General features: G+C 39.0%; 1 protein-coding gene across 1 annotated transcript in view; it reads right to left on the reverse strand.

Moving 5' to 3' along the window:
- The window catches only part of STK4 (serine/threonine kinase 4), a 107,567-nt gene that overhangs the window by 60,636 nt on the left and 32,317 nt on the right, over positions 1-14,614 (reverse strand). The window contains exons 8-9 of the mRNA XM_006839259.1: positions 9,564-9,692; positions 8,719-8,905 (exon numbers count right to left, since the gene is read on the reverse strand). Of these exons, the coding sequence (XP_006839322.1) occupies positions 8,719-8,905; positions 9,564-9,692 (316 nt within the window). The remainder of the gene's footprint in view (positions 1-8,718; positions 8,906-9,563; positions 9,693-14,614) is intronic.

The raw sequence follows: 14,614 nt of genomic DNA on the forward strand, positions 1-14,614 counted from the left end.
GATGGAGCAGCTGGGGGCTTTAGACCCAGAGAGGGAGAGGGGCTGTGTGCTGATGACCAGGGGGCAGGCTTGTAGTATATATACCCTTTGGTTGGTTGATGATGCATGGAGGGGATTGTAACCATGGCAATGAAACGATATACAATAGGATGAATGTAAAACTAATGTTCTCCCATGTAAGCTATCACAGAATTCACAATAAAACATTAAAAAAAAACAACACAGGAAGACCATGACATTATAGCCAGTGAGTCTTGGGAGAATCAGTACATGCCAAATCTTTAGCAGATGGGTACATATTGTTGCAAGTGGCCTTCCTTTGGCCTGTCATCTCCTCATATGAGGCAAAAGCATTTAATTGTTATACTATAAAATGTGTCAATCAATCTCAGAAACTATCTCAGCTGCTCCAAGATTATCTTTCTCTAAAATAACAGTTTGCTTTAATTTTGGCTTCTAAATACATACTTTATATATAAAAATATTTTAATGTGTTTGAAAACTTGGATGATTCTTCTGTATTTAACATCTAGCTTTTATTTGTTATAATTGTGAAGTGTCATCAAGTTGGTTCCTATTCAGAGAGACCCTGTATAGGTTTTCCAAAGAGTGAGTGGTGGTTTTGAACTACCGGCCTTGTAGTCAGCAATCCAGTGGTTATCCTTCAGTGTCATGCTGCTGTTGTTAAGTGCCATAGAGTCAATTCCAACTCAGAATGACTCTATATGGGGTTTCCAAGGAGTAACTGGTGAGTTTGAACTGCCAACCTTGTGGTTTACAGTCCAGTGCTGATCTTACACCACCACACCAGAAGTCCTTCAGCGCCATACTAGCACCCTATTAGATAATGATGAATAAAACAAGAGAACTTCTCTTCCTTCAAATATATACTTGCCTGAGAATAATCAATGGTGAAACCATTTTTGTACATATTAAGGACCTGCCCCAAATTGAGAAAACCCATATAATTTAATGTAAAACACACATAAGACAAGATGTACATAAATTTCATTATCTTCCTAGTGGCTAATGTATTGGACTGCAAAGCATGTTTGAACCATAAGGTTGGTGGTTCAAGTTCAACCAGCCACTCTTCAGAAACCCTATACAGAGTTGCTAGGAGTCAATTACAACTAATGGTGTTCAGTCCAGTATATTACCTTGAACGACATATATTAATAATCATAATTTCCTAGCCCTCTATAATGTGCTTGATTTTGAGAAGCATGTTTTCTTTGACAATGACAATATTATTGACAGAAACAATACCTGAATCATCTAGAAACAACAAATAGCTTCAAGTTATCATTTTATTAGGAAGCTCATATGTAAAGCTCTTTAAATTTACCAACTATCCAAATTAATTCTTTGAAGTTTATTTTACAAAACCAAAAATTACAGATCAAAAATTATTTAATGTTCTAGGTTGACATAATTTCAGACTTACAAAATAGTTATGAGACTTTAAAAAAGTACCCAGGTATCTTTTACCCAGATTTCCCAAATGCTAATACTTTATTATATTTGCTTTATCCATCTACACATGTATCGATCTATAAACCTTTCTGTTTTAGATCACACTTGGTCTTGTTAATATAAAATAACCACCATCATAACAGCCTTAAGTATGAAGATTCAAGAAATGTGTATCAAAACACAAGAAATGCAGACTTCTTAAGATCTAGACTACCTCAGGCATGTCCCTTCCCTCACCCTTTAAGGAAGGAACCTGCACTTGATGCACCAGCATCTCAGAGATGCTGGGAAGGTAAAAAAATAAACCTACAGTGAACAATTCCCCTGGAATAATCAACAATTCTGAATTTATATGCACCTGACAATAGTCTCAAAATATAAAAATCAAAATGAGTGGAGCATGAGATCCCTACGTAGAAAGGCCGCGACAGCAGACAGTGGCTGTGTGTCTGCGGGCAGGAGGCTAGCTGGCAGAATCTGCTCTTTGGACAGTTAAATGAATATACGTATGTTTTTTGTTTTGTATGTGTACATCAAATATGTTTGCCTTGTTCTTTGGGAAGTAAATGGGGAGTCACAGGGAGGAAGTAGGATAACTGTTATTGTAGGGAGGGGACTGTAATCATTGAGATGAAACAGGATATGTGGTTTGGTGAATATGGAGCCAATGATCTTTATCTGTATACCTTCACCAAATTCACAAGAAAAATATTAAAATAAATGAATCTGAAAAACTCAAAATGAAGAGAAATAAACTGTATATCTTCACCAAATTCATAAGAAAAATATTAAAATAAATGAATTTGAAAAACTCAAAATGAAGAGAAATAACCCTACCACCACAAAGTCATAATTTTAATAAACTTCACTAAGAAATAGAAAAATCAAGTACCAAAAACGAATAAGGAAAGGCAATTTAAACACAATTATCAGGCTAAATCCACTATCATATCATATTGAAGGAAGAGAATTTGAAAACATTCATTCTTTCTAAGGCAAACAAATACTTAACAAAAATTAGTGACATACTAAGGCAGCAATGTTTCAAGAAAACACCAAAGAACTGCTATCATTCAGATCAATGTTCGTTGACCAAAATTCTCTGAAACTGAAAATTAAAAAGAGGTAGTTTTAAAAATCATGTATTTGGTTTTTTGAAAACACTTCTAAATAACTAACTCACAGGCTTAATAAGAAATGTGTAAAAAGCATAAAGCTGGAAGAAAGTATCTACACTGTGCTGTTGCTGTCAAATGTCGTAGAGTCGTTATAGGGTTCCTGAAGAGCGGCTGGTGGATTTGAGTCGTTGGCCTTGTAAATAAAACTGACCGTGCAGTCAAGCCCTTCCCCTACAGCTGAACTGCATATGAAAGATTAAATAAATGACAATGTTAACTGAATATATTATGTTGTTGTTGTTAAGTGCCGTCGAGTCAATTCCAACCCACAGCGAGGATATAGTAAGCATGAAAATCAAGCAGCTAAGTGTTAAAACTTGTAAAGCAATATAATTTAATACCAATTTTGACTTAAAACAAAACAAAACCTCTTCTTTAATCTGGTAAGGGGATATCTACACAAGCAGACTTAAAACACATTAGAAGAATTTTCTTAAAGGTGAGGAAAGAGACCAGAATTCTCACTACCATTTCTACTACTCAACAAGATAGTAAAATATATAAGAATTGAAAGGAAAAAACTAAATTTGTAATTCATAGACACTAGGCTATCTTCACTAAACACACACACACACACACATGAGCACAGGTACACACAAAAGCATCTCCAAAAACTGTATTAGAAAGAATAAAACCATCCATAAAAATCAGTAGCAGTTGTCTACAAAAGTCCTGGGGTGACACTGTAAGGTAAGCATGGACTGATAAGTACTGGATTGCCAAAAGCAAGGTCAGTGGTTCAAACTCACCAGCGGCGCCTTGAGAACCCTATACAGGGTCCTTATGAGTCAGAACTAACTCGACAGCACACAAAAGCAACTTGTAAAGCCTACTCAAGGAACATACAACAGTCCATAATAACATGAGCACTACTTTGCGAAGTGCTTCAAACAATATAACTACTATTATGTTAAAGATGAGGAGTCCTGGTTCTGTAGGATAAGCACTGGACCACAAGGTCAGTTTGAACCTCAAGATCAGTGGTTCAAAAACAACAACATTTTTTTTTTTAAACCCCACCAGCCACTCCTTGGAAACCCTATACAGGGTCGCTATGAGTTAGAACTGACTCGACGGCACATAACAACAACAATAATCATTTAAAACAGCAAAAAAACCACTAAGTATCTGAAAAGAATTTTTTTATTTTTTTAAATCTGAAAGCAACCATGTGGAGAAAATTATAAAATGCTATTGAAGAAAATAAAAATAATAAACCAAACACATGAAAAGATAAACCATATTAATGAACAGAAAAAATTAGCACCATGAAAGCAGACTAATGATACAAATGTCAAATAGTCACCTCTGTTGCAAAGAACAAAGAGGCGCAAAGGGGGACTCCAGTTTGAAAAGACGGTCAAGGAAGGCTTGAGAAGACAAGACCAAAGAGCTGAGCAAAGCGAAGCAGGAAGTCTTTCAAGTGCAGAAATAAAACAGGTCATATTGTAAACAAACAAAAATTCCCCATATACTAGAGAAAGTTCTAAATGTGAAAAGTAAAACTCTACATCTTCTAGTAAAAAGGCAGACTTCGTAAGGCAAATCGGTAGCAAAGACTTCCCTAAAGAACATACAAAAAGCACACTGCACAAGAAAATACAGACAAATCTGACAGCATGCAAATCAAAGGCCCTGTCTAAGAAAAGACACTCACTGTAAAGTTAAAGGAATAATGACGTGGAGAGATGGAACTGCTGGGGGGCAGGCTTGTGGGGCATACCCTTTGGTGGTTTGAATGGTTATCTATTCCTGAGTGCTTCGGTGTACATCCAAACAAAAAAAAAAAAAAAACAGGGAATGGAAGCAAATGCTGTTGAATGATGATGCATGGAGGGGATTGTAATCATTGCAATGAAACAAAATATGATAGGATGAATGTAAAGCTGATGCTCGCCGATGTAAACTATTACTCAATTCACAATAAAAACTTAAAAAAAAAAAAAAAAAAGTTAAAAGGCATGAGCCACCAACTGGGAGAAAATACTGACAAAAGCACACAGCTGACAAAAACTAGCACATAAATATAAAGAAACTACCGAAATAAGCAGCAAAAAGACAAAAGGGAAAAAAGGGCAAAGACTAATCAAAGAAAGGATTCAACTCTTCTGTAGCCAACATAATAAAAAATGAGATTAAAGCAAAAGCCTAAGCTACAAAAGCTATAAGATGGCATTATTAACACTTCTTTTAACGCAGAAAAGAACTATTCGTTTTCTTTTAAATGTTTATTCGGTTACTTGGGTACAGCCATTCTGGGGGATAACAGTTTTTTAAACTACACAAATGGCACCCAGCTGCAGAAAGAGGACACCAAGTCTGGCTGAAGTCCCCTGAAAAACCAAGGAAAGGAGTGGAAAAGCTGTCCACTATTCTGAGGTGTTTTGGCTGACTTCGGTCTTAACTGGACCTTGCCAAGTATGAGGTACGAGGTACCCAATCTCCTACCTAAAGAAAATAAAGACACTGCCCTAGTGTTGCCATGGATACTTAAACTTTAAAATAAAATAATAGTCTTGATCTAGAATAAAGCTTACCATTGAAAAGAGATCTAGGGACACAAATGGAAACACAATTTTACCTCATCAACTATTACAGAGCTCCCTCTACTGGCCCAGAGAAAGCAACGCCATCTGAACAGGGCCAAAGATCAGGTCACCTTAGGAATGCACCCTTCAGTTCTCAGGGGCAAAATAATCAGTCAAACAAACATATATATTTTTTAAACCACCAGCTACCATGACAAATTAGAAGAGGCCTTCCAAAATCCACAAACTGGTATTTTATGCAGACAGTGGCTTTCCAAGTAGTGTGCGTTATGGTTCACCCCCATGGTTCTTACAGGGGCTCTGAAGGGTTTTAAAGAACACTCATATCTTACTTCCCACCTTAAAGCCCCTCTCTCTAACCAGAATCTGACTCCACAGTTTTACATAGACTCAAGATTTACAAAATCAAAACATAGTACCTCAGAAGTAGCAATATTATTAGTCTGGTATCAGAGGCAGGCTCCCTTTAAAAACCACTGGTCCTTTCCTTCTGAAAATTCTGGGACAAAGGTATTATTCTCTGTGATTGTCTGTATGTTTTACTTTTCTGTAATGAAACTTGTAAATAACTCTTAAAACAAAAGTCCTGGTGTGGTGCTGTAAGGTCAACACTGGACCAAAAGAGCTGTTGAAACACAAGGGTCAACAACAACAACAACAAAAGTTGCAAGTACGTCAAACATGTGCTCCCAAACGTGACCTACAAAACCTCCAGCAGTTGTTTATAAACTCAGTTCATTTAATGTCACTCAGCCTGTGACCACTGAGGGTTTTAAATGGTTCCTCTCAGGACTCCGGTGAGAGATGCCTGCTTCTCATTACACATGCTAAAACTATCCACGCACAGAAACAGAAAAGGGCAAACAACCCAGGGGACTAATTAGCACTTAAACTATGAAAATTCCATTTGAAACAAGTGTTTCAATAAAAAAAAAGGCTAGATTTACCAGAACTCGTGGAAGCACATCACATGTGGGTCAGTGGTTACAATTGGCTGCATAATTAAAGCCCTTCCAACAAGTAGCACTTAAAGGCAATGAAAAGAACCAGAGAGTAATAGCCCATTGACAGCAAAACAAACCTTACTAACAAATCACACTGGCTGCTTGAAGAAAAACTTACTTAGTACACGGTATTCACTTCATGATTTAAGTAACACCAAACACAAAATATCTAGAGTATTTTAAACATTGAGTTTAGGAGAAGAAACATAATCGAAGAACAGAGAGTAAGATTTTAACTACTGTCACAAAGCAAACAAACAAAAACTACATAAATTGTTGAACAGAAAACAAATCTGCTCTGTAAACATTCACCCAAACCCCCCCCACACACACACACACACAAAGAATTTAAAGAGCCAGCACAGAGTCTGACATTCCTTTAATCAAAGCTTTGTAAAACTTGTCTGAAAAAAAAAAAAGGTGGGGGGTGGGGAATCTGTAAGGCAACGCTAAGCTCAAAATTCTACTTTACAGGAGGTTGTTGTTGTTGTTGTTAAGTACCGTCGAGTCGATTCCAACCCATAGCGACCCTGTACAGGGTTTCCGAGGGTGTAAATCTTTACGGGAGTAGAAAGCCTCATCTTTCTCCCACGGAGCGGCTGGTAGTTTCAAACCGCTGACCTTAAGGTTCGCAGCCCGTTTCGTAACCACTACGCTACCAGATAGTTATAACAAAAAGGCCCCATGCTTGCTAGAAAGTCAATGAATGAGAGGGAGACTCTCAAAGGTACACGGAATGACACAGTGGCTACAACAATGGGCTCAAACATTCAAACACAGCAGGGATTGTATGGATGGTGCAGGGCCGGACAAGGTTTTTTGTCATAAACTGGGTCAATGAGTTGGAGCTGACACCACAGTACCTGACACCAACGTAATTCTAGCACCACCAGTGATGATATGGTGGAATGTAGACGTGACAGATGAATCTGATCAATTACAAATGTATTCACATAACTACCCTGACAGGGTGAGGAAAAAAGCAGCTGACCCAATTAACTTTGAAAGCAGCGCTTAGGCTGGGTGGTGGCAGCCTTCCCAACCACACCAGTTATGTGCCGTGGAGTCGGTTCCGACTTATAGCAACCCTGTACAGGGTTTCCGAGGCTGTAAATCTTTATAGGAGCAGAAAGCCTCATCTTTCTCCCGCAGAAGAGCTGGTAGTTTCGAACTGCTGACCTTAAAGTTCGCAGCCCGATTTGTAACCACTACACTACCAGAGTTCCTTCTTTGGCTGGGTACTAAAGGTTAAAGACTAAAAGAACTGTTTGAGGGAGCTTCAAAAGTTCATGGAACCACTATCCTTCAATTCCATTTTTCCATTAACTTTTTGAAGGCCCTATGTACACAAATACCATACTCTAGCTGGTAAATTTGTTTCTCACAAGAGCATGAACTACTAATATTGAAAATACTTATTTATATGTATACTGGTGGTGACTGTGTGTTCTCGAGTCAATTCTGACTCATAGTGACCCTGTATCGGGTTTCTGAGACTATAAATCTTTATGGAAGTAGAAAGCCTCATCTTTCTCCCATGGAGTGGCTGGTAGATTCGAACCGCTGACCTTTCAGTTAGCAGTCCAATGCGTAACACACTACACTATCAGAGCTCCTATGGTTGAACAAATAAATATATTTGTAGATATTGGGAGTCATCACTGTAGTGAGAGAGAAGTTACAAATTACAAAGAAAGAAAAACGGAAGATGAGAACCAACCCTGTAAGACTGAATCAGAGCCAAAGGTATCACAATGGACTTCTGCATATATATAATCCATGAGTCAATTATGCCACCTGTGGCTCTGACTTTATCTAGGTATATACACACACTAGTGTATGTGTAGACAATAAGCACACACATACCTATAGATGGACAGATACAAATGTGGGTTCCTATACATATATGTATTTCCTAGCTCTGTCCCTGAGAAAACCTAGAAACAATGATCTTGGTTTGTAAATACCATTCTTCAATAAAAGATAACCAAGACTGCTTGCAGACACAGATGATTGCAGAATTGGAACAGGCAAAATACACGAAGTAAGTTGCTGGGCCTTAGTCCAGCAAAAAAAAAACAATCAGAGAAAAGAAACTGAGATAGGATTCCATTAGAAGGGGCTTGATGCTTTTTAAACTTATCCAGTCATCTTGATTGAATTAAGTGTTGAAAAAAGCTGGGTTAGGAACATAGTGTCACAAAAATGAACTGAAAATAGGTACAGTAAATAGTTCAGCATTTCACTGCATTTGGAGAAAGTTTATGCAGCAACACAATGTATATGGTTTGTCACTAGGGATCATGGGACAAAGGGGGAAATAAGAACATTGTTGTTCTGGTTCAATAGTAAGTCCCTTGTCACTGCTGATCCTTTCTGATTCCACATGCCAGTGGACTCTTCATCAGCCTTCCCAACCCCACCAGAACCTTTGTTGGTGGTTGCATGAACCTGTCTTCTCTAAAATGCTAATGGTTCATCTGAAAACTTAGTATATTTAGCCAGTCTTACTTTTCATGGTCCCTTCCTCTTCCTCATCCTCCGCATTGATGACCATGGTGCCCAGCTGTGATGGTAACGTGTCATCATGCTCAATCATAGTATTGGCTCCATCGCTCATGGTGCTGGCAACTCGGACTGTGCCCATGTCGTCATCCACTGCGCGAACCATTGTTCCAGAATCCAGTTCATCTTCCTCCTAAAAGAAGAGAATCACACATTGGGGCAAATTTGGTCACAAAATTTGGAGTCTTCTGAAGGACTTTCACTCAGCTTGGTGCACATATCTGGATTTGACACATTCATATTCTAAACTCACCTTATAGAACTGGAAGTCCTCTTATTCGATCCAAAGTTCACAGATCTACCCATGTGAGAACAGTACATTTAGCCCTGAAAGAACCCTTTCCCTCTCCCCTTTCTCCCTTCTTAATAGAAACCTGGGACATAAATCTAAGAAGCTGAGGTAAGCACCCTGGAATTTCTGATCAGTGATGCCAGAGTACAAAAGCTACATGTTTAGTATGGACTGTAGATGCCCCAATACAGTATGAAAGAACCAACTCTCAAACCTGAGCACTCTCTCTCCTGAATAAAAAATTGAATGTAAGATATGGGGCCAAGAGAGTAAAATTTATAAGTGCCCCAAAAGGCAATGGAATAAAAACAATTACAGATTCAGTATGCTAAGGTCCAACGCCTCGAGCAAACCTTGGTCCAGGATATGACACAGTGATGGGAGCAGTTTCCAGCTCCAGGCTGGCTGACCCACCCTCTCCTATTCATCTTACCTGGCTTTGCAATCATGACATAACAAATACAGATGCCCAAGGCCCACAGCAAGGCCAACCACTCACTGAGTTCTCTTCATCATCCTGGTCCACCTCCCGCTGCTGGGCTTCCTGGCGTTTCAGTTTCACGTCCATGGCTTCATTAATTAAGTCCCGCAGTATCGACACTCCCTTGGCACTCTTGACAAACGGGTGCTTAAATGAGAGACAGTTTATGTGGCATCAGTGCCAAAACAGTATCTGGCATACAGAAAGCACTTAAATATTGGTTGAATTAGTGGGTATACTTTTTCCTTTTGTGTCGGATCACAGCTACACTCATTGTGTAATCCTGAACAAATGCACATTCGAGTTTTGCTCCTAATTTTACTGCCTGGCTGGAATGTCTACTCCGTTTCTCTCTGCCCCATGTTGAGTTTGTCAACAAGGTCACACTACCCCCTAGAGGACATTGTGCCTGTGTAGGAACTTGCTGCACTTGTTCCAAAGCTTGCAGAGCATAAACGGCATAAAAGAGAAGGCAGGCAGCAACGTCAGCAAAACTGTGACAGTCTCCACTCAGACAATTACGACAGATCTTCCAAATGTCTCAGAGCATATGGGCACTTTAGTAAATAATACCAAAACGTTTCTTCAAGAGATATAAAACAAAACAAAACAAAAAACAGTCCAGTAATTTGGGAAGTGATTTTGGATTACAAGTGAAATTTAAATGGAATAATAAACACTGGTTAGAAATCACAAAGTAATCTCCTCACCCCAGTCTTTCCATTCAGTGTATGAAGGCACCCTGGTGGTGCAGTAGGTTACAGCATTGGGCTTCTAACCACAAGGTGAGTGGTTCAAACCCACTAGTTGCATTGCATGAGGCTGTCTGCTCCTGCAAAGATTACAGTCTCAGAATCTTAAGGGCAGTTCTACTCTGCTCTACAGAGTCACTATGTGTTGAAATTAACTCAACAGCAGTGTATAAGAGCATTTCCAATTACATATTTATTGTTGTTGTTAAGTGCCATCAAGTCAGTTCTGACTCATAGCAACCCTGTATAGGGCTTCCAAGAAGCAGCAGGTAGGTCTGAACCCCCAACCTTGTGGTTTACAGTCCAGTGCTTAGGCTATGGTGTTACACCATGAGTGCAACTACATATTTAGGCAGAAATAATTTTAGTCCTGAAGTGCAATATACTTCAGAAATACTAATGACAAACATAAAATAGACCCAAATATTATAACCAGCAAAGACGCATGAAACAGGGTTTTTAGTGAATTTCACCAATACAAAAGCCACTTTAAATTTTTAATAGGAATGTCATATTTTTGTTGTTGTTATTGGTAGCACAATGATCAGAGTAGAAAAAAAAAAATCCATGCTGTGAAAGTTCTCCCTGGGGTCACTTGTTTCCCAGCCTTGCTCTGATCCTGTCCACAGGGTTTGTCTTTGCAATCACCCTTCAATTTCCCATCGTCTAACAAAGGGTATGGACCCCATGGCCGTTTTAGGTACTTCAGAGATTGAAAGTATGTCTCAAAATGTGGTGGGGCCTCCATACAGAGATAGATTTTTCCAGCACTACATTTTAGAAATAAGACCTAGCTCATTTGCAAGAATATCTTACTTCCTTATTCTCTACTACAGTTAATATCATTGTCTCTTTCTCCTATATACAAGGAAGTGTCACCAGTTATTACTTAATACCTGTTTTTATTCTACTGTCCACCCGAACTCTTTCATTTCTTCAATGGAACAGCTTCTAATCTTACCATCTTAAATCTAAAAGTTTTCAATAATACTTCTGTTGTCGTTAAGTGCCGCCAAGTCGGTTCCAACTCATAGTGATACTGTATATGGTTTCCTAGGAGCGGTTGTGAGCTTGAACCACTGACCTTGCAGTCCAGCAAATAAACCCACAGCATCACACTAGGTACAGATACCTAACTTCTTCATTATGTCTAACGCTATAGCATTTCTATACTGAAATACATACTTTTACTATAAAGTATTGCCTTTATATTTCTGTTATATTACAGGTATGATTTTATGCTTTTTTTTTTCAATTACAAGTATTATAAACTTTATTATATATGAGTTTATTTCTAGAAGAGTAATGAGAGTGTTAGAAATATATAATGGTTATAAAAAGGAAACTTTGGGTCTGATATGGATAAAAAAGTACGTATGGTAGCATAGTGGTTACAAGTCAGGCTGCTAACCTCAGGGTCAGCAGTTTGAAACTACCTCCTGTTCTGCAGGAGAAAGATGAAGGTTTCTGCTCACATAAAGATTTACAGTCTCAGAAAGCCTATACGGGGTCACTATGAGTCGGAACCGACCACCACACATGACCAGCAGCAGCCCAATAATAACAGGAGATATTTTTCCCGTCCCTACTGTACTATCTGTGACACATGCAACGCACTAGTCAGTGTTGCACGTATGGTATCACTTAACTTCACAATACATAAAATAGGTGTTTGATGCCCCTTTCATGGATAACAAAACTAAGGTATAAAGAGATTAATTCACCTGTCCAAGGTCACAAAGCTAGTCAACAGAGAACCAAGATTCAAATCTGATCAGTCTGATTACAGAATACAAGCTGCTATCAGTTAAGCATTGTTGTTATTGTTAAGTACCAAGTATGTAGTCAGTTCCAATTCACAGTGACCCTAGTACAGAGTTTCCAAGGAGAAGCTGGTTAGTTTGAACCGCCGACCTTGTGGTTCAGACTGACCTTGCAGTCCAGTGCTTCTTCCTACAGCACCATATCAGGACTCCATCGGCTAAGCATACTGCCTGCCAAATCTAATTCATCACGCAAGGTCCAGGTTTTGAAGCTACCTCCTCTGGGATAGCACTCTAGTGTCTCCATCCCAAAGTGGCCTCCCCAGATCCTAAGCTACAAAGCATTTATCACTGATGTCAATTCTTAGTTGGAGGTAGACAGACTTAATGGTACTCCTATGTTTGAGTCAGAGAGATCTAGGTTCTAATCTTGCCTCTGCTCTGCCAGTTTAGTGACTCTATATTAATCTCTCAAAGAACAGATTTGATACATTAAACAAAGACCCCAAGAGTTGTGGAATAACATCAAGAACATCATACAGGAAGAAAGTAAAAATCATTAAGAAGAGAAGAAAGAACGAAACAATCAAAATGGATGTCAGAAGAGACACTGAAACTTGCTCTCCAGCGTAGACAAGCTAAAGCAAATGGAAGAAAGCTGAACAGAAAATTTCAAAGGTCAGCTTGAGAAGACAAAGTCAAATATTACAACGAAATGTGCAAAGATCTGGAACCAGAAAACCAAAAGGGAAGAACCTGCTCAGCATTTCTCAAGCTGGGGGAACTGAAGAAACAAATTCAAGCCTCAACTTTCGTTACTGAAGGATTCTCTGGACAAATTATTGAATGATGCAGAAAGCATCAAGAGAAGATGGAAGGAATATACAGAGTCACTGTACCAAAAAGAAATGGTTGATGTTCAACAGTTTCAAGAAGTAGCATATGATCAAGAACCAATGATACTGAAGGAAGAAGTCCAAGGTGCACTGAAGGAATTGGCAAAGAACAAGGCACCAGGAATTGATGGAATAAAAATTGAAATCTTTCAACAAAGTGAGGGGGCACTGGAGGCACTCACTCATCTCTGCCAAGAAATTTGGAAGACAACTATCTGGCCAACTGACTGGAAGAGATCCATTCCAAAGAAAGGTGACCCAATGGAATGCAAAAATCATCAGACAATTTCGTTGATACCCCATGAGAGTAAAGTTTTACTAAAGGTAATGCAGAAACGGCTGCAAGCATACATTGACAGAGAACTTCCAGAGAGGTTCAAGCCGGATTCAGAAGAGGACGTGAAATGAGAGATATCATTGCTGATATCCAATGGGTCTTAGCTGAAAGCGAAGAATACGAGAAAGATGTTTACCTGTGCTTTACTGACTATGCAAAGGCTTTCGATTGTGTGAATCATGACAAGCTATGGACAACATTGTGAAGTATGAGTATTCTGGAACACTTAATTGTGCTCATGAGAAATCTGTACATGGACCAAGAGGCAGTTAGTTGTTCATACAGAACATGAGAACACTAAACGGTTTAAAATTAAGAAAGATGTGTGACAGGGTTGTATTCTTTCACCATACTTATTCAACCTGTATGCTGAGCAAATAATTCAAGAAGCTGGCACCAGGATTGGAAGAAGACTCATTAACAACCTGCGATATGCAGATGATACAACCTTGCTTGTTGAAATGAAAAGAAATTAAAATACTTACTGATGAAGATCAAAGACCACAGCCTTCAGTATGGATTGCATCTCAATGTAAAAAAAAAAAAACAAACAAAAATTCTCACTACTGGAATAATAAACAACATTCTTATCAACAGAGAAAAGGTTGAAGTTGTCCAGGACTTCAGTCTTCTTGAGTCAACCATCAACCCTCACAGAAGCAGCAGTAAAGAAATCAAACCACATATTGCATTAGGCAAATCTGCTGCACAAGACCTTTTTTAAGTGTTGAAGAGCAAAGATGTCAGCTTGAGGACTAAGGTGTGCCTGACCCAAGCCATGGTATTTTCAATAACCTCATATGCATGCAAAAGCTGGACAGTGAATAAGGAAGACCATAGAAGAATTGATGCCTTTGAGTTATAGTGTTGGAGGAGAATATTGAAAGTGCCATGGGCTACCAAAAGAACCAACAGATCTGTTGGAATAAGTGCAGCCAGAGTGCCTCTTGGAGGCCAGGATGGCCAGACTTCATCTCTCATACTTCAGACATATTGTCAGGAGGGACCAGTAGCTGGAGAAGTATATCATGTTTGGTAAGGTGGAGGGTCAGAGAAAAAGAGGAAGACCCCCAGTGAGATGGATTGGCAAAGTGGCAGCATCAGTGAGCTCAAGCATCGCAACAACTGTGAGGTTGGCCCAGGACCAGATCAGTGTTCAGTTCTGTTGTTGGTACTGACTCGATGGCATCTAACAAAAACAAGTTTCTATTTCTTCACCTGTAAGAGTGAAATAATACCCATCCCTCACAAGGATTAAGTAGCACGACAAAAAGCAACCACACACAGCAGGTGCTCACTAAATGTCAATTCCTTTTCTTTA

Source organism: Chrysochloris asiatica, unplaced genomic scaffold, assembly GCF_000296735.1.
Source record: "Chrysochloris asiatica unplaced genomic scaffold, ChrAsi1.0 scaffold00023, whole genome shotgun sequence".
NCBI classification, from domain to species: domain Eukaryota; kingdom Metazoa; phylum Chordata; class Mammalia; order Afrosoricida; family Chrysochloridae; genus Chrysochloris; species Chrysochloris asiatica.